This window comes from Mustela nivalis (assembly GCF_964662115.1).
Source record: "Mustela nivalis genome assembly, chromosome: 4".
Lineage (NCBI taxonomy): Eukaryota > Metazoa > Chordata > Mammalia > Carnivora > Mustelidae > Mustela > Mustela nivalis.
Window position 1 is genome coordinate 89,909,826 of NC_139023.1, and position 26,789 is coordinate 89,936,614.

A 26,789-nucleotide genomic window follows, 5' to 3' on the forward strand; every position below is an offset into this window, starting at 1 on the left:
GGCTTTATCATATATACAACTTATTTTCATATCTTTCTCAAAAGAGAAATATCATCCTTCTGGAACTTCCCTTATCTTTACTTCTGCCAACCCCAAGGTATATAATCACGCACTCCTCATAATCCCAGAGCAGCAAGGAGCAGTGACCACAGACAGCTCTTTCTGCCCGCAAGTTCTGTCCTCACCCTTTAATAAAACCGCCATTTTGCTCTGGATAAAAAAGAAAGAGAAAGATCAGAGTTTAATTATTTCTTTAGGACAGGTTGGGATGTTATTTGTTGTTTTGGGTTTGTTGTTATTGTTTAGAGAGGGAGAGAGGGGAGAGGTGAGGCAGGAGGAGGGACAGAATATTAAAAGAGGCTCCAAGGCCAGTGCCAAGCCCAACATGAGGCTCGATCCCACGACCCTGAAATCATGTCCTGAGCCTAGATCAAGAGTTGGACACCTAACCAACTGAGCCACCCAGGCACCCCTATAAGAGTTCTTTTTAAAAATCTGATTTATCGGGCGCCTGGGTGGCTCAGTGGGTTAAGCCGCTGCCTTCGGCTCAGGTCATGATCTCAGGGTCCTGGGATCGAGTCCCGCATCGGGCTCTCTGCTCAGCAGGGAGCCTGCTTCCTCCTCTCTCTCTCTGCCTGCCTCTCTGCCTACTTGTAATCTCTCTCTGTCAAATAAATAAATAAAATCTTAAAAAAAAATCTGATTTATCTGATTATCCTTTCTTGATAATTCCATGGAAAGCTGTTAACCCTGATTCCCTGGGTATTAATACTGTTTTTTAAAATATATAACTACCTTATTTCTATACATTCTTTCAAAATATATACTGATTTGCTTTGTTTTGTTTTGTGTGGGTTTTTTTTAAAGATTTTATTTAGTTATTTGACAGACAGAGATCACAAGTAGGCAGAGAGGCAGGCAGAGAGAGATAGAGGAGGAAGCAGGCTCCCCACTGAGCAGAGAGCCTGATGTGGGGCTCGATCCCAGGACCCTGGGATCATGACCTGAGCCGAAGGCAGAGGCTTTAACCCACTGAGCCACCCAGGTGCCCCTTGTTTTGTGTTTTTAAGGTAATCATGAGAAACAGTATTTATTTTTCATTCCCATATTTCATGGACAGATTTATTTTTGTACTTCTGAAGACACTTAGGATATTCTGCTTATTTTTCATAAGACTGTCAAGGTACAGGATCTCTGTGGGCCTGAAAGTAGAGCATTTCAATCTTGAAACTCAAACCCATCCGCTCTAAGTATCTTCCAGTATTTATTTTATTTTCTCCCATCCATTTTCTCTGTTCTCTTCTTTTGGGGCTTCTATTAGATACTGCATCTTCTGGGTGGTTTCTGTATAAGTTTTTGTCTTTTTATCTGTATTCCAGAAGACTATCTCAACTTGCTTTCCATATTTTCTATTCCTTCATGTTATTTGTGTTTAATTTACCAATTTAAATCATTCTTTTTGTTTTATGGTTATAAGTCTTGTTGAATCTTGTTGGCTCTATTAGGCATCTTGTCTTTTTTTAAAGTTTCTAGTCTCTAAATTGTCTGTTTCCCCTAGGGTCATGTTTTCTACTTGTGTATTTTGTTCTTTCCCTTATATCTTGCTAACGCTCTTCATATTCTTTTGAACGGTTTTTGACTAAGAACTTTCTGTGTGGTGTGGGGAAGAGTCCAGTGTCAGGTTTAGACAACCCATTTCCTCCTGTGCCAGAATGAGAAGGGTTTCATTCTTGGGTACTATTTTCCACACAAAATGTCTTCATGTTCCCCACACATATTTTCAATGTCTTTAGAGAAAATCCAGGCTTTTCCTGGAAAAATACTGTATTACAGAGTGCCCTTCAATGGGAACAGCAGGCAGGGAGGTGCGGTGGGAGGGGTGGCTACTGGTATAGTGATACAGACTGCCAATAAATTATCTTGTTTGAACTTCTCCCTCCTTCTCCCCCCTCCTTCCTCCTTCTCCTTCTTCTTCTTCTTTTTTTTTTCTTCTGTCTTTTAAATAGCCTTATCTAGGTATCATTGATATAGGCATTAATACCTTTGTCCATTACTTTTAAGACACTAATCTTCTTGCAAAATTTTTATCCCCGAACAATCTGAAAATTTAATAGAACTGAAACAAGTGGGAATTTTTCCCCCTCTCAAAAACTTTTTTCTTCCAAGATATTTAAGTTACAAATCAGTACCAATATTTTTAAATGTTTAGAGATGAAAGTATGCTACATAGCTTATTTGAGTTTCTATTTACTTATTTCATCAGCTAAAAACAATTATACTTGCTAGTGTAATAATGAGTAATGCATGCATAATAAGAAAATGTCTCTTTATAATAGTTGCCCTTGAATTTATTCAGATAGTCTTCATTTCCACCAAATATATATATATAGCATGCCCTCAAACTTGTAATTCTAGTTTTAGAGATTTATTCTACAGGTATGATCAGACCAGTGCACAAATGTATTTTATATACAGAAGTATTCATCTCAGCACTATTTTTAATGTTGAAACAGTAGAAATAACTTACATGTTCAAGAGGCGATGGGTTATATAAATTGTGGCAAGTCCACACAATTCGATAATATGCATCCATTAAAAATTACAATGTACATCAGTATTCACTGACACGGGATGGTGTTCATGCTGTGTTACTTAATAAGGAAGTATATTTAGTACCATTCATTTGACATAAAACTGAATGCAAGTGTGATTGTAAGTTAGCACATTTGCCGGGAGAGGGGTTTAACAACTTGTTCACTGAAATGTTAATAATGTGTCATTTCTGGGTTGTATGATTTTTACTTTATTTTTATCCTTTTCTGTAATGTTTGAATCTTTTTTTGTAAGAACAATGTGTCATCTTTTATAATCCAAAAATAAAAGCTATTTTCAATTCTAGCTATTTTCTTTAAAAAAAAAACAAAAACTGTGAGCAATCCATTTGTGGGATAGAGACATGATTTGATCAAAAATCCTGCACTTTGGTAAGCCTGGGTGGCTTAGTCCATTAAGCATCTGCCTTCAGCTCAGGTCACATCGCCAGGGTCCTGGGATCAAGTCCTGCATATGGTTCCTTGTTCAGCAGGGAGCCTTCTGCTCCCCTGCTGTGCTCTCTCTCTCTCTGACAAATAAATAAATGAAATCTTAAAAAAAAAAAAAAATCCTGCACTTTAATATGAGGAACTAAACTAATCAAGCCCAAGTATGCTAAAAATTCTCTCCTTTTTTTGGACACATTTTTCCCAAATGAGAGAGGTTTAAGGAATAGATGATGAATATTAAATATATTCCCTCTTCTCCATCTAATTAGAATACCTCATAGAAGTGAACAGCTAGGTCAGAATGATTGGTTTTACTTGATGAGATGGTCCATACCCACTATCTCTCTGGGGTTTCTAGTAAAGTAAGGAGAACAAAACTTAAAAGTATAAATTATGTCAGATCCAGAATCTGAGTAAAGAAGTTAGATTTCTAAAAACATCAATTATGTTTAAATCCACAAATTCTTAATGATATTTTAAAAACACATTGGTTACATTAGCATATGCTAGGGAACTAATTATTTAGAAAAATATAAAGAAAAGGAATCAAGTATTTACCAAAAAAAGCATAAGAAAATGCAGTGGTAATTCACTGTAATACAATTTTAAGCATAAAAAAGGAAAATTCTGTAAGAGAATATATTAAATTGATACCATTTTGAGAATTATTTTGTTTTTTTAAACAAATATGTCTTATAAATTATAATTTGGAGAAAGGCAAATCAAATTCCCATAAAATGCTACATAAAAAATTGTCATTTCTGAAAGCCTGGGTGGCTTAGTCAGTTAAGCAACAGACTTTTGACTTCAGCTCAGGTCATGATCTCAGGGTCCTGGGATCAAGCTCCACATCGGGCTCCTTGCTCAGTGGGGAGCCTGCTGGAAATTCTTGCACTTCCTTTCCCTCAGCCCCCCCCCAGATAAATAAATAAATCTTAAAAAATTAATAATAATTGTCCTTTCCAAAAAATCCTACTGTATTTTTCAAGTTAACAAGAGAAAATATGACCATTCACGGACATTTTGTTTCACCTATTATATTATTGATTCAAAACAGACTCTAGCTGCAAGGAACTTTAAAATCATCTATTCTGAAACTTTCATTTTATAAATAGAGAGATTGGGAGCCAGATAGTTTTCGTAACATCTCAGTTAAAGGCCACAGAGTAAAGTCAAGTTAGAACCATGCCCAAAATTCAGGCTTCCTGACCCCTAGTTCAGTTCAGTACTTTCACTGCACCCTTTGGATTGGTGTCTTGTTACTACAAAATCTCAAATAAAAATATGTCTGAACACACACACATGAAACATATACAGTATTATTCTAATTTCTCTAAATACATTGCTCATTTAAAAAAGCATCAGATAAAGCTTTAGCGACATCAGGCTTTTTAGTGGTTGCCATTTTCATGCTAAAGAATAACAGATGTCCATCCAGTTATTCATTTATTTATTCAACTTATTTCAATAAGTAGAGAAGTGTGCCTTAAGCATGTAGTTAGTTACACATATATGTAACACACATGTATATCATCGCCCCTGAAGAGCACTATTTTAGAAGATGCCAATACCTATGGTCTTGCTTTCAAAGAGCCAAGGTGCCAACAGAAGTGTAGGAAAATGCAAATCTTTTAACTAGAAATACTAATGAGAAACATCTACAGCAAAACAGTAATATTTGCTTGTTTAAGGGCAAAACGGGAAGATGTACCATATACCAACACCACTCTTTGCCACCTTGGCTCCAGGACACTGGGCTCAGAGTAAGGGTTCTAGTCTAGCCGTATTATGAACACCGAAAGCAAGGATCTCCTTGTTTCACATTGCATCACAAACCTTAGTCCCTGCCATCCCTGTGCCTTTCGTCTGTCCCAGCCCTCCGTCCTTTTCTTCAATCCCAAAGCATAGCTGTCTTCACGCTCCCACTTGCCTTTGAGGCAGACTGTGAACTTCAACTCAGGTTTTCATCCTTAAAGGTTCTGATGAAGTTTATAAACTTCCCCACATAGTAAGTATTTATTTTTGACTGAATGCAGTTTTTTTCACTTGGTAATTTACAAAAAGGAGTCTGGATGAACCAATCAGTTAAAAAGTAACGGTCCTTATTACATACCTACTGGGTGCTTGGGAGAAATAAACAGGAAAACATTCTATTTCAAAAAAGATCATGGGCAGTTACAGAGGACTATGGGAAGAATACAGGTGTCATGTTGGGAGAAAATGAGAACAGGAAGAAGCAGGCGGCTCAACGAGAAGCCAAGAAAGGAGGTGAAGGGCCTTTAAAAAAAACCTTAAAAAGGAGTCTCTATGAGTGAAATGCTGAACTTTGGAAAACACATGCCTGGAAAATGCTTATAAAGACAACATAACTCTCCATTATTGTTCATTTCATGCCTGAATCAAAAAAATCCAGTATGTTGCTACCTTCCCATGAAAATCAGTTAAGAGACTTATGCAGAACTTCCTGTTTATTCTACCTCTCTCCCTCTCTCTCCCTGTCTCTCTCTCTGTCTCTGTCTCTCTCAATCTCTCTCTCTCTCTCTCTCTCACACACACACACACACACACACACACACACATATGCACACACACAGTACCTCTCCTCTTTCCTCTGCAGATAAAATGTCAGATTACTTTGCTTAGAAATTTGCTTAGAAAGCTCTCTGGGAAATAAGAGACCAAAAGAATGAGATAAAGGACGCGAGTGAAGAGCACCGGGGCGATGAAGATGGAGAAGCAGGAATTTCTCAAATAAGAAAGAGAAGCAAAGGATCAGGCTAGTGAAGGTAATAAAGAACAGAATGGAATAAATATCATAATGGGATCTTTAATTGAATTCATGTCTCCTCTCAGCCCTGAAGGAACCCTGGTAACTCACTCAGCATGAAGCCCCAGGGTCATCTGGGCAGAGAGGAAGCATACAGCCATGTGCTTCCTCTCCTGATCGCAGCTCCACCTCAGGATGAAATCCTTCTGATCAACATTTCCCCATCTGGCAGGCAGGCAGCCAGAAGACTGGAGACCCCAAAATGGATCACTGCATTTGGACAGCCAATAAACGTAATATAATATTCACACAACTCAATCTAGTATCAGTCATGCTAAGCACCATCCGGGAGAAATGTTGTTTTTCCACAAAAGAAATAAAATAAAGGTGAATTCTATGGCCGTATCCAACTCTCAAGGCCTGAGCCTTTCACAAATTTTGTTTCTCATTTTAGCTCGATCTTGACTGATGAAAATAACTCACCACTGTTTGGAAAGTTGGAAACACCAAGAGCTTAATGTATCATCATTACTTAGAAAAAGCAGCCTTATATAGTAATAACTTCTTCTAATTTAGAAGACAAGAGTGCGGGGGTGTCGGTGGAGGAGGGAATGAAATGCTCATTAGCCCTTCGCCAAAGGCCCTGGCACAGAGTTTTCCTAACTACAGAGATCAGTGTCCTATATTTACTTACCAGGGACAATTTATTTTCTTTTATATTTTCAAAGCCCTTGAAATGATTCCTTTTCTTTGTGATGATTTCCATATGCTGTTTCCAAGGAAAGGGGCATGGCTTACTCAGTGAATGTACGGCCACATTCTGAAACCATTAAATGCCATCTCACAGGGAGGGATCCCAAGGACTGCAGGGGCCCTTCCAGTGACATTGAGATCTGGATCTCAAAAGGCATTGTGTGGAAGACAGCAGATATTCCTTCAATTTCATGAAAGTTGGTTAAATAAAAGTAAAGTAACCAGAAAGGTGCTACTCGTAATTTTTTTAAACCATTGAATGTTTCCTATGTGCTAAGTGACTTATATTTATAATTTTTAACCCTGAAAATGATCCTTAGAGGTAAGTTCTAACACTATCTTCATTTTACAGTTGAGGAAACTGAGGCACAAAGACTAATATGACTTAAAGAGTCAGCATCCACTCACTCTAAACAGAGCTCAGCATAATGATTGCAATTAATTCTTTATAGCTTAAAGTGTTTTCCTTTAAAAAAAAAATCTGGGGATGCCTAGGTGGCTCAGTCAGTTGGGGGACCAACTCTTGGTTTTGGCTCAGGTCATGATCTCATGAGTCATGGGTTCAAACTCTGCCTCAAGCTCCACGCTCAGCGTGAAGTCTGCTTGAAGATTCTCTCCCTCTGTTCCTTCCCACATTATACGTGCATGCTCTCTCTCTCCCTCTCCATCTATCTAAAATACATAAATAAAATATTTTTTTTAAATCTGTACTATTTTTAAGAAAATCATTTAACTTTATTTGGCCTTGTATAATGCATAGCGTTAGAATCCATTGCCTTAAACTAATTAAACGACATAACAACGAAATCTTGGTTAGTCCTTGATACTGCAAACATTTTGTGAAAAGTTGCATTTAATAAAAAATGAAAACTGACACTGGGAGAAAGAAATATCACATGTTCTATTTTCCTTTCGTGCTCTTAACTTCCATTTGTATATCAGGAGTACAAGGAATTGGTTTAGTGCTTTCTTAATTTCTGAAGAAAAAGAAACTTGTATAGAAGATAGTTACTTCTTCTAATTAGAATAATGATGATGATGACATGATTACTATGTGTCAGGTGATATTTGAATACACAATACTTACAAAGTATAGTAAGCTCAGATTCACGTGTCAAACTGGTTCCACTTTTTAATCTACAAAAATAGCAATTTCATTACACAGCACTCCATTTTACAGATGAGTAAACAAGTTCAGAAAAAAAATGTGTTTAAAGTCACATAGAAATGGTAGCCAGCTTTAAAATGCTTTTGTCCTTTCAAGGGTCAGTTCCCAAGAAATATCTAAATAGGATTATCTCTTTTTTGAAGGAGAAAGAAAATGAAGACACACTAGAAAATATAAAACTCTTCTTTACCCTCAGTCTGACACCAAGGTCAAAATAAACAGGATCTATGTATCAAATTCTCCTTGACACTCCTTAAATTCTTCTTCTCTCACTGGGAGAATCAATTTCAGAGGAAGAGAAAGATTAGTTTAATATAATTTCTAACCACACTTCTACATAAGAGGCAGTAGCAATTATTCATTTAAATAAAGTGTTCCAGACACTGGTCGGTAGGCGCTCCATTATGAAAAGCTGAAATGGATGACGAGGAAATACGAAGAGGACAGTTCAGAGTTTTTCTAGTAGGGTCAGTATGTTAATCACTTAGTGATGGGAAAATAACCACATGGTCAGGATTCCCAGGAGAGAGTTTTTCATTTTTATCACTGTGAAGACTGGACTTCTACAGCAATTTCTCATGGAAATACGTGCCAGCTACACTGGCATCTTTAGGTTTCCTTGAACTTGCCAAGGGTGATTCTGTCCCAGGGCCCTTTTATACTGTAGTGTACTGTGCCTGAAAGACCTACCCACCAATAATCGGCTAAGCTAGTTGGAACGCCTAAGGACACTTATTTTCATCCAAGAAATGAGAAGAAGGGATCCCAAGTGGCATAGTCATTAAGCGTCTGCCTTTGGCTCAGGTCACGATCCAGGGTCGTAGGGTCAAGTCCCACATCAGGCCCCTTGCTCAGCGGGGAGCCTGCTTCTCCCTCTGCCTCTATCCCTGCTTGTGCGAGCTCTCTCTCTCTCTGACAAATAATTAAATAAAACCTTTAAAAAAAGAAACGAAAAAAGAAATGAGAAGGACATTAAGTACCAAGTAATGTTTAACCTACATTAACATAAAGGCTAACATAGGTACCCTGGGCCAGTCTGACCTAAGCAGTTAAGAATTTCATACAGTATATAAGGTGATCCCACTGAACTGAGGTCAACCCAACATAGCAGAAGGGAAACACGCTTCTTCACATGTTCATTCTCACTCAGCATATTGCAATATATCATGTTTTACAGTGCTTCATTAAGTTAATTTCCATGTTATTGTCAAGTTTTAACTCCCACAAAACGACACAAGTTTTAAAATATTCCTGAAAGGAAGCTATTAAATAAAGATAAGGAATACATTTTAAGCACAAAAGAACAAGAATATGGCAGAGCTGGGATGCTTGGGTGGCTCATTCGGTTGGTGTCTGCCTTTGGCTCAGATCATGATCCCAGGGTCCTGGAATCAAGCCCCACATCAGGCTCCCTGCTCAGCAGACAGCCTGCTTCTCCCTCTCTCTCTGCCTGCCGCTCTGCCTACTTGTGCTCTCTCTCTCTGTGTCAAATAAATAAGTTTTTAAAAAATCTTTAAAAAAAAAAAAAGAATATGGCACAGTTAACCCTTCTCTATAATCCTAAAGAAGTCTTAATAAGCCATATTGTGAGGTTAAAAACCATTACTGCCTAATCATATGATTAGGTAGACAAAACATCCCAAACAGGTAGACAAAACATCCCAAATTCCCAAAAAGACTATTTGGAATATGAATTCATATTCACTGTTGTTAGAAAGGAACTTTTACATTATTATGCTGAATGATATTAGCCACTGTTAGAGTGAAGTAATCAGTTAAGAAGATATTTAATAACAAAGTGTCCAGAACACAAAAAAATTCTAGGCTTATTTTTCCAACAATGGTTCAAGTCAGGCAATACTCAGTTTTAAACTACACAATTTAAACCAAATGATAGTTTAGAAAATTCTTCATGGATGCAATTAAAAATGCCTAACATAGCATAATTGGCAACAAACTAAGATGTATTTTTTGTTATCAAATATTGTTGAAGATGCAACCTCCTCCCACAAGAAATTGGTAGAAATAATATTAGTACAAAGTAGTGTTGGAAGAGGCCTGTTGTAAAATTAAATAAAAGAATATGTTTCTGGTATGTCCCAACATATGGTACCTTCAAGATTCAATTTTGATATTTTCATAGATGAACTATTCCTTTGAATAACCAATAAGGAAGATCATGAAGATAAGTTCTCAAAAGTAAATTAATAATTTAATTTTTAAAAAGTCAATGTTTTGGGTGGCTCAGTCAGTTAAGCCTCTGCCTTCGGCTCAGGTCATGATCTCAAGGTTCTGGGAAGGAACCCCAGGCCAGGCTCAGGCTCCCTGTTCAGAGGGGAGTCTGCTTCCCCTTCTCCCGCTGCCCTGCCCTCTGCTTGTGCATAAGCACTCTCTCTCTCTCTCTCTCTCTCTCTCTCTCATGTGCTTTATCTCAAATAAGTAAATAAAATCTTTTTTTAAAAAGTCAATGTTTCATGGGGAAAAATGTACATAAAACCACTGAGAAAGTAGCTGCTTGAACAGGGATTAATAAAGAAAATATTCTATGGTAAGGTTATGAAGGTGTCTCCCATAAAATTCATTCAGTGCATAATTTGAAGGCAAATTAATGTTTGGGTAAGTTGAAGACAGAGTGCAAAAGTGCTACAGATGTCATCAATAGTTCTAACTTTATAAAAGCTCACACTTAAAATATACCAGAATCTTTAAAATCTGTTGCAGTGATGTAGGGAGTGACCACAAAAGTTTTTATGACACAGAAATTTGTATCACTGCGGTTCGGTGGTATCTCTTGCAAATCTTTCTAAGAGTTGCAGAACCTAAGGATGTTTCACAGTTTTATTTAGCAGATAAATTAATATTTCAACTTTGTTAATCTTTTCTGGAATAAGGGCTCTTAGTTATTGGTTACCTGGCCTATATTTTAGATAAATAAATACAATATGTTCCCTAACAATCAATTGCTTTGAGAAAACTTTTCAAAAACGTAAGTAGATGAAGCAGAGAAGATTTTGAAGAGTACTTAAAAATGTTCCTATGATTATGCAATTTTTCTAGTTGAAAATTATTTAAGTGTGTTATTCTTTAAAATGTCTTATCTGCACCCTTAAGTAGAAAAAAAGAATTTCTGGGATGCCTGGGTGGCTTAGTTGGTTAAGTGTCTGTCTTCAGCTTAGGTCATGATCCCAGAGTCCATAGATCAAGTCCTGTATCACATCAGGCTCCTTGCTCAGTGGGGAGCCTGCTTCTCCCTCTGCCTGCTGCTCTCCCTGCTTGTGCTCTCTCTCTGACAAATAAATAAATAACATCTTAAAAAAAATAATTTCTAACAGGTTTTCAATCTTCCAAGTAAAAAGTGCCAGTGAGATTTTAACACTAAAATATTAAAATATAGCCTATTCTCATTAGTTTGTAAGAACAAAGTATGGTTATCAAGGAAGATGGAAATCTACCCATCAAATTACAACAAAAACATTTGCATTATGAGTTGAGAATGAAAAATAATTTCCAGTTAGTGCTTCATTTCTTCAATATGGATCTACCTGTATTAAGGGGCTATCTTTTTCAGCCATGATAGTCTTCAGAATCAAGTACTGAAATGAATTAAAATTTCACTAGATCTCTTAACTATACCTCATGGGGTCACATAAGTTTTCAAAATCAGAGAGTCCATCAAACACATCATTCTCACTAAAAAAAAAAATAACTTCTGGTCAGTGATAGTGAGAAGACTTATTGTGCTATTAAAGTAAAATAAAAATTAGTTTAAAAAATATTGCTGATTTTATCTTCATTTTATTCTTTAAAATTTTTTTGATATATTATACACTGTACATAAAATATTGGCATAGTATTACAAATGTATATATATATATATATATATATATCTTGCTTATATAGCCCATATATACACACGCATCGTTTATATGTATATGAGGTACAAATGGGCTACCCTCAAAACTGTTTTACTTTACTTAAGGAGATATAATCAAAACATTTTGAATGCCACTGCTGTCATAGGAGAAACAAACATGTGAACAAAAATTGCTACAGGCAGCAAAGTGTACAAAAGCATGAGGTGAAACCTTTATGTGATAAAGGGACCACCACAGAGCAAATGTTTACCTACCTCTGACCAGAAAATTGAGTCAGATCTCCAAGAGAACTGACTGTGAACTGAGTTGCCCAAAGTGAGTAAAATTTCTCCAAGTGTATCAGGGTAGGTGTCAGAGGAAGGGGTACACACAGCAGGGATGAATCTTGGTGGCAGGAAAGGCAGAGTGTTTTGAGAGAACTGCCATATTTTCAAACAGCTAAGTGTACCTTGAGGGGAGTCCCAGGTGATGGGGCTGGAAATTATAGCAGAGATGGGATCGTGGAGGGTTATGGGTGCCTCCATAACATAGAGTTACAGCCAGTGAACAAGGCATGGTGCAGGCAGCAGCTCTGACTATGGGCTTTGACATTAAACTGGACTTGGTCCTGGACCTGCCATTTACCAGCTGTGTGATCTTAAATTATTTAGTTAACTTCTCTAACTCTCAGCCTCCTCATCCACAAATAAAATAAATAAATAGATAGATAGATAGATAAAGTAAAGCTGTTGTGTATGATGTAATTCATTAAGTACTTGATTGTACGTTATAAGATTTTTTTAATGTTATGGTTCTTTTGATGACTACGATGGGGAGACTTTGAAGTATTTTAAGCAATGACATAACAGGTGATTTAGAAAAATCTCTCTGGCAGCTCTCTGTAGCACAAATCTTAGGAATGTGAAACCTCAACATGGGAGACAGTTAAAAGGCTTATAGTTATCTAAAAGACAAAGAGTAAGGGCCTGGGCTGAAGACCTAAGCGAAAGCACCCAGGGCAAGAAACAGACTAAGAGCTAGAGGAGGTAGTAAGTCAGTACCCAGTTACCATCTAAATTCATTGTCTTTATATGCTTTTGTGAAAATGAATGAAGAAAACCACATTACACCCACAAGAGTTGTGTGGGTAGAATACAAACCCTGGAGCCAAACTCTCTAGGTATGAACCCCAGGTCTAACCCTAACTACCTATATGACCTGGGCATCACTTAACCTCTGTGTGCTTCTGTAATAGGGATCTCAAACAATGATAACCTCACAGACTTTTCTCATAATATTTAAAAAGTGGTTTAAAGAAGTGCCTGGCATTCAGGAAACATTATACATGAGTTTCTTAAATAAAGTTAATCTCCACAAAATACTGCTAAAGGCAGTAGGATGTTTGGGGAAAATGACATTGGCTGTTATTATAAATTCCTTAGGGAAAAAATAATCTTATCTTAAAATGGTAAAATTCAAGCCAGGTAAATTTTAATAAAGGGACTGAAGGAAGAGCAGTAAGAAAGGCATACTGCCTAGGCAAAATTAGATCATAAACCCGTAGTTCTTTACAGGAAAATTCATCTACCCCATTGTTTTATCAATCTGGTACCCACACTGCTTCCAAATAAAAGTGGAAAAGATAGCCATGGATGAGCAGGATTATAAAAATCCAAGACCAAGGTTAGGAAAACTATTGTTTCATAATCAAGTGACAGGAGATTTTACACAATGTTTCAAATGGCAAATCCACTGTATTTTTTAGTATATTTATCTGAAACACACTAGATTTAAAGGCCAGGTAAGGAAAACAAAATCCAGACAATCATAACACCAAACTATAACTACTATTTCCATTATTTCCCACATACCAATGGATTCACAAAGACGTGGAAGACAATTTGTTGAAACCTGGCCAACTATACTCCTTTATAATAATTTTTAAAAATAGTAAATACTTTAAAAAATACCTAAGGTAATTCAATACTATAAATATGTTCTCATTGAGGTGGTCAAACAATGAAATATCCACCAAACCACAAATAATATTTTGCTTCTCATATAAGGCTTTTTGCTTCATGAAGTTGTTTGCTCTTAAAAGATTGAGTGTACATGCATTAATGGGGGAGGGAGAGGGAAAGAATCTTCAAGCAGATTCCCACTGAACGGGGAGCCAGGCACAGGGTTTCATCCCACCACCCCAAGATCATGATCCCAGCAGAAACCAAGAGTCAGACGCCCAACCAACTGACCCATCCAGTTTAAGGACTGTTTAATGAAGCTGAGGCAGGAATTCTCCATTTCCTTTTACAAAAGTCTTATGGCATTCATCATGAATTTATTAGCATAGATACAGTAAAATTCTTGAAATCCATGTATTTTTTAGGTTTATTTATAAGTTAACTGGTTCACTTTCCAGTCTTGTCTCTCATTGCATATGACCTTGGAGATGCATTTCCCATAATCCTTTTTCTTGATCTCACTGAAAGAAGAAATTGTTATAAATGTTTTTAACTATTACATCTTAGATGGTGACTTACTATTTCATACAAACTCTAAATCAAAGTTATGGCAGTTTTCAGCATTACTAAATGACAGACTGTTCTCTTTATTGAAACTGATGTAGAGAGATGTGTGATGTCCCTGCCATAGGGGAAAGAATTATATTTGATTTTGGACTTCTTTATATAAACTTTTTGCAAATAATTTTTTTTTCAGAATCAGTTTTTTCATCTATAAACTGAGAATAATAAAACTATCTACTCAACTGGTATCAAATGAGATAACATATGTTAACATACCTGGACAATTGTAAGATATACTCATGTAAAGTATTTTAGCTAAATATATAAATTAGCTTATATTTCTGGACACTTATTAACTGACAGAGGAAGTTTAAATTATTTTGGAAGCCACTACCATGAGAAATACACAAATATTATTCAGTTAGATATAATATGTGTGTCACAATGATATTACATACTAACTTTTGGAATCTGCAATCTTTAAAAACAACAGTCACCTTAGATTAAGGCACCTTAGATAAAAATTCAGAGTACTTATTTCTAAATGAAAAGTTCTGGACCCTGATAGTAATGCTCTAGAAACACTTTTTTAAACTAACTGAAAGTATGTGCCCATCTAATAGCAAAAAGCATACCAGATTATTAAAGTGCTGTTTCATATTCAAAAAAAGAAAAAGAAAAGAGAAAAGAAGTAACTTACATTTCTTGTTTAGGCCAAAGCCAGATTTTCATTCATTCAACCTAGATAAAATAGCTTCAACATGATCATCTCTGGAAGTCGTATGAGTTGGTGGTAAGTTTTCAAGCTAACATACATCAAATACATGTGATTAATAGTATAAACCTGCTTGTTGGAACTATTTTTGAGGAGAGTCAACTCCTTCAATTATAAACATGGAACTTTCATTTCTTCCAGCAACTGCTTTCAAGTATGGGAAAGCCAGATCCCTCCCTTAATAATGCTTTGGTCAGATCCCATGCATTTCTGTTGGATTTCAGTTATTAAAATAGTCTAGTCCAATTACAGCTTCAATCTAATATCTGTCCCTTGGCTCTCTCCCTAAGCACTGTGGTGGGCTTGTGGCTCTGGGTCTTGGCTCCCCTAGGTGGATGTTGTCTGCTCTCTTCCTACCTCCCTCTAGCTCCTCCCAGGTTGAAGGCAGAAAGACTGGGGAAGGAGCAGGGATGGTAGTTATATGTACTCTTAACTGAATGAGGTGGTATTTCTCTCTGGTTGCTGCTCTTCTCTGGTTAATGCTGAGTGGCCATCTCTGTCCTCTCTTTAGCCAGTGTCCAGATGCTAGGGCACTTGTATGGTTTCTTCAAGGAGCCCTAGAGAGCTTTACCACAGCACGGTTCCTTAGCATGGAAATAGGGCTCCTGCCCAGCTCCCTTCCAAACCCCCAATAGTTCCTCAGGATGCCAGCTTGTGCCTGGTGGTCTCTAGCTAAGAGCACGCCTATCTGGGCAGGGTACCGGCAAGGTAGTTCAAATCACTCCACTTTCTGTGCCAGTCATTCACCACTGGGATCCTTCCTTGCCTTATCAAATAGTTAAGTTCCTACTCATCTCTCATTCTCTCTCTCTGTCTCATCTCTTTTTCTCTCCCTCCTCTTACATCTTTCTCTGGTTTTATTCCCCCACCCATCCCTCCCTACCCTTTTTAAATAATTTAAATTCAGTTAATTAACATGTAATGTATTATTTGTTTCAGGGGTCCAGGTGTGTAACTCAGCAGACTTACACAATACACAGAGCTCACCACAACACATACCCTCCCCAATGTCCATCACCCAGCCCCCCAACCCCCCCATCCCTCTCCCCTCCAGCAACCCTCAGTTCGTTTCCCAAGATTAAGACTCTTATGGTTTTTCTTCCTCTCTGGTTTCAACTGGTTTCATTTTTTCCTCTCTTCCCCTATGATTCTCTGCCTTGTTTCTCAACTTCCACAGATCAGTAAGATCATACGATAATTATCTCTCTCTGACCTCTTATCTCCCCATTTACCTAGGCACTAGGCAGGCCAGCGATTCTATTGACAAAGAAGACATCCTGCTAGGGAATATATTGTCAGGTGCCCCTCTTGCAGGTACCTCCAATCCTTACAATGAGCATTTTTAAGCTTCCCAGCACCTCCTTGCCTCCCAGCAATGCAGAGATCTTGGCTTCAGAAAGGGGAAACTCTCCCACTACTAATGATGACTTCATCCCAATGTTAAGGACACCCATAATTCTTGCATCTCTCTGTTCCCCTTCTTATATCAGCTGGGAAAGGGGCAGAGGGGATGTGCCAGAACATATCACACAACCCTTCAGGAAGCCCCGTGGCAACATATCTGGCCTCAACTTGGGGATCCCTTGGCCAATTAAATCACATTTCAATAAAGAGCATGTTATTTTTTACAAGCTTCCTTTTGGGGACCACCTTAGCCTCCCTTTATTCTATCAGTCACCTGTTTCTACCAGTTCAGAAGGAGAATTTAGATTTGCAAACAAATCCCACCATTTTTTATAGCTTAACCTTTGGAAAGTAACTTAGACTTTCTGTGCCTGAATTTCTTCATCTCTAAAGTAAGTATATTTTTCAAACTACTTCTTAGGTTACAGGGGATCATTTAAAGAAAAAACACCTTCAAAGAAAATACTGCAAGGAATATTTTTCTGAAAAGAGCTTGATAAAAGTCATTATCTTATGCAACGTAGGGGACTTGGAGGGTAGGAAAAGAATAAATGAAACAAGATGGGATCGGGAGGGAGACAAACCATCAGAGACTCTTAATCTCACAAAGCAAACTGAGGGCTGCTGGGGGGAGAGGGGTCGGGAGAGGGTGGTGAGGTTATGGACATTGGGGAGGGTATGTGCTATGGTGAGTGCTGTGAAGTGTATAAACCTGGCGATTCACAGACCTGTACCCCTGGGGCTAAAAATACATTATATGTTTATAAAAAATAAAAATTAAAAAAAATTTTAAAAAGTCACTATCTTAGCTTGTCTTTCAACAAACCAAGATCTGTCTTAAAACACACAATTCCAAAACAAAGATTTTAAATAACATATGCTTAATAGGTTTGCCTAGTGTGTAAGCATACCTGTTTTTAGAATTCTATAAGCATATCTGTTTTTAGAATTTCTGGAAAGCCCTCAAAAACTCAATAAAACATGAAGTCATCAATCATATTTTCTAATAAAGATGTTAGTAGCTTTCCATACGTCGTAAGGAGTATTTATCCTCAAATACACATATTCAAACACATTTAAAATATTTTTTTTTCCATTTAGAAATAGCTATGTTTCTGGAATTACTTTATTTGAAACATTTTAGAGACCTCACTAATGGCACTAATGGATAAGACTGTTATCTGATTGTGCTTGACTAACATATCTTTATTTAAAATTTTGAAGAGAGGACATACAGAACCATTAAATCCACTTCTGCCTCATAAAATACATGATTGTAATTTGTTATGTCAATTTTAATAAAAGTTACTTGAAACTTTGAACTGAAATTCAGGGGCACCTGGATGGCTCAGCAGATTAAATGACAAGTTCTTGATTTTGGCTCAGCTCACGATCTCAAGGTCATGAAATCAAGCCCTGCATCAGGCTCCACACTGAGTATAGAGCCTGATTAAGATTCCCTCTCCTTTTTCTCTGCCTTTCCCCCAACCCCTCTTCCTCTCTCCCTCTTTAAAAAAAAAATTTGGCCCCCATAAGCATCACCTTGAAAAAAAAATAAAAGAAATTCAATAAGAGAATAATAAATACCGTGGTGGTCTATATATTTTGAAGAAAGCTTAAAGTTCTAAACATTCAACATATAAGGATACAGTGTGAACATTCTTTGCTCATTATTTTCAAAATGTGAGTTATTACTCAATTTTTCATAAGATTTGTTTGTAAAACAAAATTTCTCCCCACTTTTTTAAATGAAGATTTTCCATAGTTATCTGTCCAGAGGCATAGCCATGTAAGTCCATATTCGAAAAAGGAATTTTGTAGATTAAAAGTGCTAACACAGTTTTTCTAAGAATATTTGCACATACAATGGCATTTTATGTTGTAAATATGCCTCAATAAATTTGTTTCTATGAATGTCTCCTGGAAATATACTTATGACTCTGTATTAGAAACGTTTGCCTTCCATCACATGTATTAGAACATAAATTAAAAGATATATAAGCATTCAAAAACCAGACAACCGTTACTGATTATTTGACTCTTTTAAAAATTCAATTTATTCTTGAAAACAAAACCGAATTTTGTGGCCTTGAGCTTCAATATCAATGAAAATTTGATTATTAATATTTCTGTTAGTGATCTTTAAAAGCTGGAATTTGCCTACAGTTTAATCAGCCAGCCAAATACTAAAAATGCTTGAACATCTCTCAAAAGTGACTAAATGTGCCACTAGAAGGATATTTACTAAAATTATAAAGCTATTCAATTTCCAACCATCGTTAATAACATAAGGCTGGGGGTCCCCCTGTTTATTTCAGCTTGTTCAATTTTCTTTTTTCTTTTTTTAAGATTTTATTTATTTACTTGGGTGAGAGAGAGAGCATGAGAGGGGAGAGGGTCAGAGGGAGAAGCAGACTCCCTGCTGAGCAGGGAGCTCAATACGGGACTCCATCCCAAGACTCCAGGATCATGACCTGAGCTGAAGGCAGCAACTTAACCAATTGAGCCACCCAGGGACCCCTCAATTTTCATTCTACACAGAATTATGAAAAACCTGAACACGAGATATTTTATAACAAGGCAAAAAATTGTTGTTATCTACAGAACTGCTCTAGTGTTTCCCTTTTAAGGGGGCATGATTCAAGCACTGTCTAAAATTTCCTTTTCTTTGTTAGTATATATTTTCTTTAATTCCCAAATTCGTCCTCCATGTTCTTCAAAACCGTGAGCATTGTGTTTGCTAGCAACATCCCTACCCAGGCTCTCTGCCCTGTTCCTCTCCATCTTCCTTTTTGGGGTTAACTTGGCCCCTATAAGCATCACCTTGAAAGAGGAGGAAGTCTAGGCTATGCAATGTTCACTTCACCTTGAGCTGAGGGACCATTACTAGAATTGAGTTGACTTGATGTTTTAAATGAAAAACAGTGATCCCAGTGAGGCCATGGCACATAGAAAGTGACAAGCACTTTGCTCCAAGGGTTTTCTAGAACAAATAATGCTAGTATCAGAAATTAAATTTAAGTTTGAATTAAGGGGGAAAAATAGACCAACAAAAGTAGCCATTGCCATACTAACTTATAAATTTTATCTTCTTTAGAAGGCTCTCTAGTTACTTTTTATATATGGGGAAACTAGACTGTAAACTGTAGTGTACCCCCCCACACACACACACAAATTAAGACAAACATCCAGATGCCTTCATAATGATATTTTAGAATTAATAATAAATTATACTATCATAAACTAGAAAATTAAAACAAACATCCAAATACTTTAATAATGTCTTTTAAAAATCACAAATATATTTCCAGGGTATTTTAAGAAATCTGATTTGGGGGGAAGAGCTGGATTGAATTTTTTGACACTCACATACACAATAGCCTCTCTGAATCCTGTTGATAGAGATGTAATCAGCAGAGAAATGCTCCCAAAGCACCCTTCACTAGCTATTAGCTTAATTCTTTAAAAAAAAATCACCACATAATAGTTCTGCTTTGCAGTAAGCACATTGAGGACTCAGGAGAAACTCAATACCCACCCTATTCTTAAGGTCTGGCCACAAAAGAACTAACAGGGAATAACACCATCCAGCCACCTTTGTCCCCACATTCTAAATGGTAGGCAATTTTTCTAAAGTTGTATACTAATAGGACAGTAAAATACTCTAGCAATATAGAATCTCACTAATGGTAGAATACAATACTCCTTTCCTTTCTCACTCAAAATGTTTGTCTCTTTCTCTCTCTCTCTCTCTCTCTCTCTCTACACACACACACACACACACACACACCACCTCACAACAGATGACTCAGAAAGGGTGAGAGATTTGTCTCATGCCTGGCTACAAGTTAGATCAGAGCTGGAATTAGAACCCAAATCTCAGTAACTGGAGCCAGCCAACTGCTATTCTAGACCCAGAACAAATCCAGTTCAGCCTCATGAATTGTGCGTACTCCGAATTAGGCATCACTGTTCTGTCTGATGTTTCTGGCCACGGATTCCTAAAGCAACACAATGAAACCACCTTTTCAGATTCTTCGATCACTGCTAGTTTGGAGCAGAGGAAAGTTACTTAAACTCTCTGGGCTCTTTCCTCATCTAAAATCCACAGGTTGAACCAGAGGTCTCAGAAACTTTCCAGTTCTAAAAATTTTGCTTTAACCTTCTGTTTTATGCTTCGTTTTTGATGTTTGAAATTTTCACTAGGTGGCAGGATTCCACCATCGCATTATGAAAGGATTTTCCTATGGAAGCCTAGTTGCAGGAAATTTCAAAGAAACTCCTTCCTCACAGTGAACATTAAATATAAAAAAAAAATTTTTAAAGCCAAAGCCAAGAGAAAAAATAACTATAAAGCCCAGAAGTCCACATACTTCATAAGGATCTAAATCCATTTTTAATATAAAAGTGGAAATTAATCAAACATGTTCCTCTCTACAATACTACAATTTAGTATCCAATTCAGGTAAAAGTCTGCTTAAATTTCATGCATTTTAGAATATATTTTAGCTGAATCTCAATTTAGATCATATCAGATCCCCTCTAGCAAACTGGTAGCAAGAAACAAGCAATACAATGGAAACAAAATCATCGAAAGCATTTAAAGTCATTAGGTGCATTTCAAAGTTTCTTATAAGCTACTTAAGAATGTATTTCCAGTGTCTTCGAATTTTATTTTGAGCACTTAACTAGATGAGTACACATGATGGAATGGAGTAGATTTTCGCATTTATTTGTCAAATCCTTAAAAGAATATTCTTTCAAATAGATTTTCTGACATTTTCATCATGTATCTAAAAGTATTGCCCAAAATTGGACTTTTCATAAATGCTGCGTTGTAAATGTCACTACCAAGGCCTTACAAAAGTCCCCAAAAGCCATGCCAATTGGTTAAGCTGGGCTGAGCATTTCTCTGTGGAGAAACATAACGTGAAACAGTAACTGCGTATTCTAATACTGCCTGGAAGAAAGTTCCCAGGTGTTTGCTGGTTGTCAGGAAAGCTGATTAACTAGCCTTTTCTTCAGTTGATAAACACGACACTCTTTTTTTCCCCTATCAATTACTGGTAATTATTCTTTTCGAAACACGAACAAACCCGCATCCTAGAAAAATTTAACATCGGCGCCAAAATCAGACTAGTAACATAAAGTCCTGAAACACAACTTGAAAAAAACCATCAACAGGTTGCTCTCATTCCCTCCCAGTACAGAGCGGTGATAGCACCTCTTCGGTGGTCCTACCTTAGCCACTTGTAAGGGCTGCTTCTGCTCCTTGCCACCTTGCAGTCTGAACCCCCAGGGCGCCCCTCCGGTCATAGAAATGCAGATAAAATCCCCCGTGCCCATTTTCTTCTTTTAGTTGGGTAGCATGTAGAGCTTGAAAAGGCAGAGGAGGCTTCAGTGCGGCTGAGATGTGTACTGAACTCGCGGCGCCTGCCCAGGAGGCACGACTGGGGAACGCAGAGCCTCAGCAGCTGCTGCGGCCGTTGGCCGCGTTCACTAGGAGGCCGAGGCGCTCCCAGCATCAAAGACACCGCCCACTTTTACGTCACGCTCCTTTGCTCCGCCCACTTCGGGCAACGAAAAGAGACTCCTCTTGGGAGAAGGTCCGCATTTGGGGCCAGATGGGAGCGGGGAAGCGAAAGTTCTCTAGCGCTAACGGATTTAAATGCCAGCACTTAAAAGAAAGAATGATTGAAAAACTTCTGTTTAATAATCCTGTGACTGGCGGAGAACACGTAAAGGTTTTAATCTTTGGGCCGCGAGTGACATCCTAATATACGAGCCCCAAGAACTCAACCACTAGACAATTTGATTCTCTCAAATAAATGTTTTGAGAATGACCACAATGATGATTGAAACAGACCAAAGGGAGATCAAGAGGGTGAAATTATTACAATTTTTTCTAAGAGTCTACTTTCTAATTACATAAGAGGAAATAAAAGAAAGCAAACCATTTGTTGTTGTTTTTTTAACCTCCTACTCTGAAAGATACTTTTTTTGAACTATGAAATAGGTGTATGTATTTTAGAGTTGAGGACGGGGAGAAGAGGGAGAAGGAAGAGGAGAAGAAAAGAATTTCCCTCCTGGAAACTACTTTCTTTTAACTATGTCTCTTGCATGGTTTGGAGTATTTTAAATTTAAATAAGTGTTTCATTTTCTGCTTTCCTTAGCTGGAAAGAAACTTCTTAAACCAAAATAGTCAGCCAACTACATACAATGTCATCTACAAGTTTTTTATTTTTATAGTCCCTCATCACAGTGTTCTGAGTCTGGGTGGTCCAAAATAAAAGTCGACTTTATATGTGGTAGAAAATATTTTAATGTTTTAAATCTGAATACAATCTATCACAAATTGTGCAAATGGAACATTTTTATTTTCCCATAATATTTTTATTTTCCATGACATTCATCCATATAAAAACATACCAAATAAAGAAAAGTTTGGGAAAGTTAATTCGTGTTACATGTGGTACCAGATAAAACTTCTAGACACTCTGCCCGTTTCAGTACTAGGAAGCTCTCTGCAGTGAACCTTCACACAGCCTCGCTGCCCAGAAGCCAAAGGTGTCGAGTGATTTTGTTTGTGCCTTCTCACTGAGGTAAGAGACGGTCACTCAGATACCAGCAGAACTCAAAGAGATCCTTTGATGGGCATGAAGATGAAACATGCCTCTCAAGTTTGGTTCTCTCCTGATAAGTGAATTGCATTTACCTCCCAAATCTTTCTTTGAGGGAAAAAAAAAAAAGAATTTTATAAGTAACAACTTAAAGTATGAACTCATAAAAAAAGAAAAAGAACTTCAGGGACCCCTGGGTGGCTCAATCAGTTAAGTGTCTGACTTTGGCTCTGGTCATGATCTCAGGGTCCTGGAATTGAGTCTCACAAGGGGCTCCCTGCTTTGTGGGGAGTCTGCTTCTTCCTCTGCCTGCCACTCCCCCTGCTTGTGCTCTCTCTGACAAATAAATAAAGAAAACCTTAAAATAAAATAAGAAAAAAAAAACTTTTTACATTTGTTCTTTCCACTCCCGCCTATTTTTGTGCTTTTCAACCCGGTGGAGTCTAGCTTTCATCCCCACAGTGGGAAAAGCACTCTACAAGGTAATTTATTACCTCCTTGCTTTTGTGAGCACTTAAGATTATTGACCATGTCCTCCTTCGATTGCCTTCTCTCCAAGGCTTCGATTCTAGGATACAAAACATGCTCTCTCCTCTTTTCTTTCTAGCCACTCTTCTCTTGCCTTTGGCAGTCCTGAGCTTCTACTCGTTCTTTATATGTGTGTGTTCTCCTCCAGGGCTATGTCCTGGTCTACTTACTTTTCTCACCTTACACCCTTTCTATAGGTTCTCTCATTCATCCCACAGAATTTAACCTTCCTCCTCAATCTCAAATATCATTCCTTAACTCCAGGCCAATATATTCAACTGCTCATTAAACCTGTTTCTATGTGAACACATATAAAACTTGAAATTCAGTATATTCAAAATCAAGTTCATTATATTTCCTCCAACTTCTGCTTCTACTCCTGTGTTTCCCATCTCAGGATAATTGACAAACGTATGGCCTTTTTCTTGTGCCTGGTTCTCCTCAGTCCTGCCTTAAATGTAAATATGATGCTGGAGGCTGAAACTGGGGTAGTCAAATTGTGACCATGAGATAAAGACAAAGATCACAGCAAAGACTCCTGTTCTGATTGAATTATTGCCAATAGCTTTCCACCTCCAGTCTCCTTATTGTGCAAGAAAAATAACCCATATTCACTTAAATCCCATATTTGCTTAAACTGCTGTCAGTCCAGTTTATTTTACTTACAGCAACACACTTCCATCTGCTATACTCAAGGAATTGCTACTCCAACCAAACAGTTCCTCCAGAGCACCAGGGACTCAAATACTGCTTAATTTACTGAAGACTTATAGTATTTTATTTATCCTCAAAGTAACCATGCTAGGTACTTAGTTATTAGTGTCTGCCTTTTACTGGTAATTAGCTCAGCCTTAGATTCTAAGTGGTAGAAATTTGAATGTTTGCCTGCCTGAATGTAATATATCTGTTCATATCATTGCCATCCTGTCTCCAGGACTTATGCACTCCCTAGTGCAGTTCTCCTGTGTCCAGTTACTCATTAAGAGGTATAGATCCAGAAGCACTGGGGCGGCTCAGCTAGTTAAGCATATGCCTTCGGCTCAGGTCATGATCCCCATGTTGGGTTCCCTACTTCTCCTTCTCTGCCTCTCCCTCCTGCTCCTGCTCTCATTGTCTCTCTCTCTCTCAAATAGATAAATAAAACCTTTAAAAAAAAGAAAAAGATGTATGGATCTAACTTCTAAACAGATCACAAATCTGCCCCTTCACTCTATTCCACAAGTGTGATTAATTCTATCTCTGGCCTGGATTTCAACAATCTCCCAACTCATCTCTCCCAGCTTTGTTTCTACCCTCAATTCATTTTTGATTCTACAGCCAGGGTGAAATTTCTAAAATGAAATCATTATCTTACTAATGTTTCCCTCTGTTTCAAGTCTTTAAGGGCTTTCAGAATTATCAAAACTCCTTTACTTAGAGAATATGTTCTGCCTCTCACTCTCATTTTTTCTCCAACCTCATCCCACCTTGAATTTTATGATTCATCACACAAAGTTGCTTTTAGTTTCTTTAACCTGCTTTGCTGCCCCATCTGCTAGGTCATGCTTCCAAGCGATCTCATCCTCCTCACACATAGATCACCTGATAATTCCTACTCATCCTTCTGGTCTCAGATTACACGTCATATTCTCCAGGAAGCCCTTCCTAACCATCCTGCCCTGCCCCTGTGTCCAAGTCAGGTGTTCCTTCCATGTGCTGCTATCACCTTGCCGTTTCTCTCTCATTCAAATGGTCTCTTAAATTGTCTGAATCCAACACTAGATGATTAGCCCTGTGAGATTAGCAGATGTTTTCAATTTATTTGAATTTGTATTCCCAGGTCTAATAGAATTCTTGACCACTAATGGGTGCTCAATTAATATGAGTAGAATGAAAGACTAGATAAGCTTTCCCGAATAAAAGTATAGAAAAGAGAGCCAAAAAGTTCTAATTTCTTTTCTTTTTCTCACTTCATTTGACTTGGGAAAATCTGCAATAAAGCAAAGTTCTTCAGTTATATCACTTAAAGACCATGTGGAATATTTAGTGAAAGTCTCCCTAACACTTTGCCCCTTCCCTATTGGGCAGGAACTACTGGGTTAGGTACAAATTAATCCTCCCACCCCAACAGCATGGATAAGTTGGTTGATCTAAGACAGTCAGAGTAATATTTCCTCCTTAACAGAGAGATTAGTTCAGGAATGACTAGGCCTAAGTCAAGGACATTACCCCAGCTCCAGTGATTAATTCATATATGGTCCAACCAGGACATCTTGAGACTCTTCCAGAGAGCTGTCAGGGACAATATTGTTTGCCCCATGGATATTGATAACAGCCAATAGGGGAAGCCAGGGTGAAGGTGACACCACCACAAGGTATATTGGGGGAGAGAGTCCTCCGTGGGTCTCTAGTGCTCCTAGGTGTCTTTCTGGATGTGTCAGAATTCAAGGTCATAATGCTTTTTTTCCTAAGCTGTTTCTCAGGCTTGAGTTTATAGCAGGCAACCTTGATGGATATGGTAATATCTCAATGTGGGGGAAAGAGTAAGTTTGCTAGCTGATTGCAAGCAAAAAATAAAAATGAACTAAAAGTAATAGATTCACTAGACTTAGGGTCCCTTAGCTGTTACGGACATCCACTACGTATGTAGCATCCATCTGGGTAACATCTTGTAAACCCAATGGAGTTTGAGGCTAGATAAACGTGTAAATGTGCTGATATACATGCTGCTTGCTGTACCTTGTATAAGAAAGTTCTTTGTCTCTGACCAAAGAATCTCGTGTCTTCTCCCAGCTTCCGTGAAACAGGAGCAAGCTAACTTAATAGCTTGCAAGGAGGGTGAAATCAAGTATCAGACCCAACAAAATGAAACTGAGACACAAGTAGAGAAATGGAACCAGAGCCCTGTGCAAACAGCACACAGCCTGCTCTTTATTTGGAATTTGAGAATTAAGACAAGAATAAAAATTTACTTTCTTAAAGAAAAAAAGTGATTTGAGTGGTTTTGAAAATGACCTCTTTGATGGTAGCTACACTTGTGGTGAGCATAGCATAACATGCACAGTTGTCAAATCACTGTGTCGTATACCTGAAACTAACCGTAACATTGTACACCTGACATAATGCAAGAATGTCAACTATACCTCAATTAAAAAAAAAATGATGTTCTTAAACTATCTCTACTTCTAAGTCATTTAAAGGATATAACAATGTACCAGATGTTCTGTTTTATAATACCATCCATCCATTCATTCACTTGATCATTCTGGAAATAATACCTATATTATCCTTCCCAATTTTGACAGCACAGTAAGATTTCTGAGCCTAACATGAATTGGGAAACCATATTATATAACAAAAATATTCCTGTAGGA

At 37.6% G+C, this 26,789-nt stretch overlaps 2 protein-coding genes across 5 annotated transcripts in view; one reads left to right on the top strand and one right to left on the bottom strand.

The window, feature by feature from the left end:
* Nucleotides 1–21,801, bottom strand: part of SYNPO2 (synaptopodin 2) — a 182,318-nt gene extending 160,517 nt beyond the window's left edge. For all 3 annotated transcript variants that reach the window (XM_082727366.1, XM_082727365.1, XM_082727368.1), the window contains exon 1: nucleotides 21,529–21,801. In XM_082727366.1, coding sequence (XP_082583492.1) covers nucleotides 21,529–21,633 — 105 coding nt within the window. In that variant the 5' untranslated portion in view covers nucleotides 21,634–21,801. The remainder of the gene's footprint in view (nucleotides 1–21,528) is intronic.
* Nucleotides 1–26,789, top strand: part of LOC309862944 (uncharacterized protein) — a 68,022-nt gene that overhangs the window by 25,798 nt on the left and 15,435 nt on the right. The gene's annotated exons all lie outside the window — the stretch shown is intronic.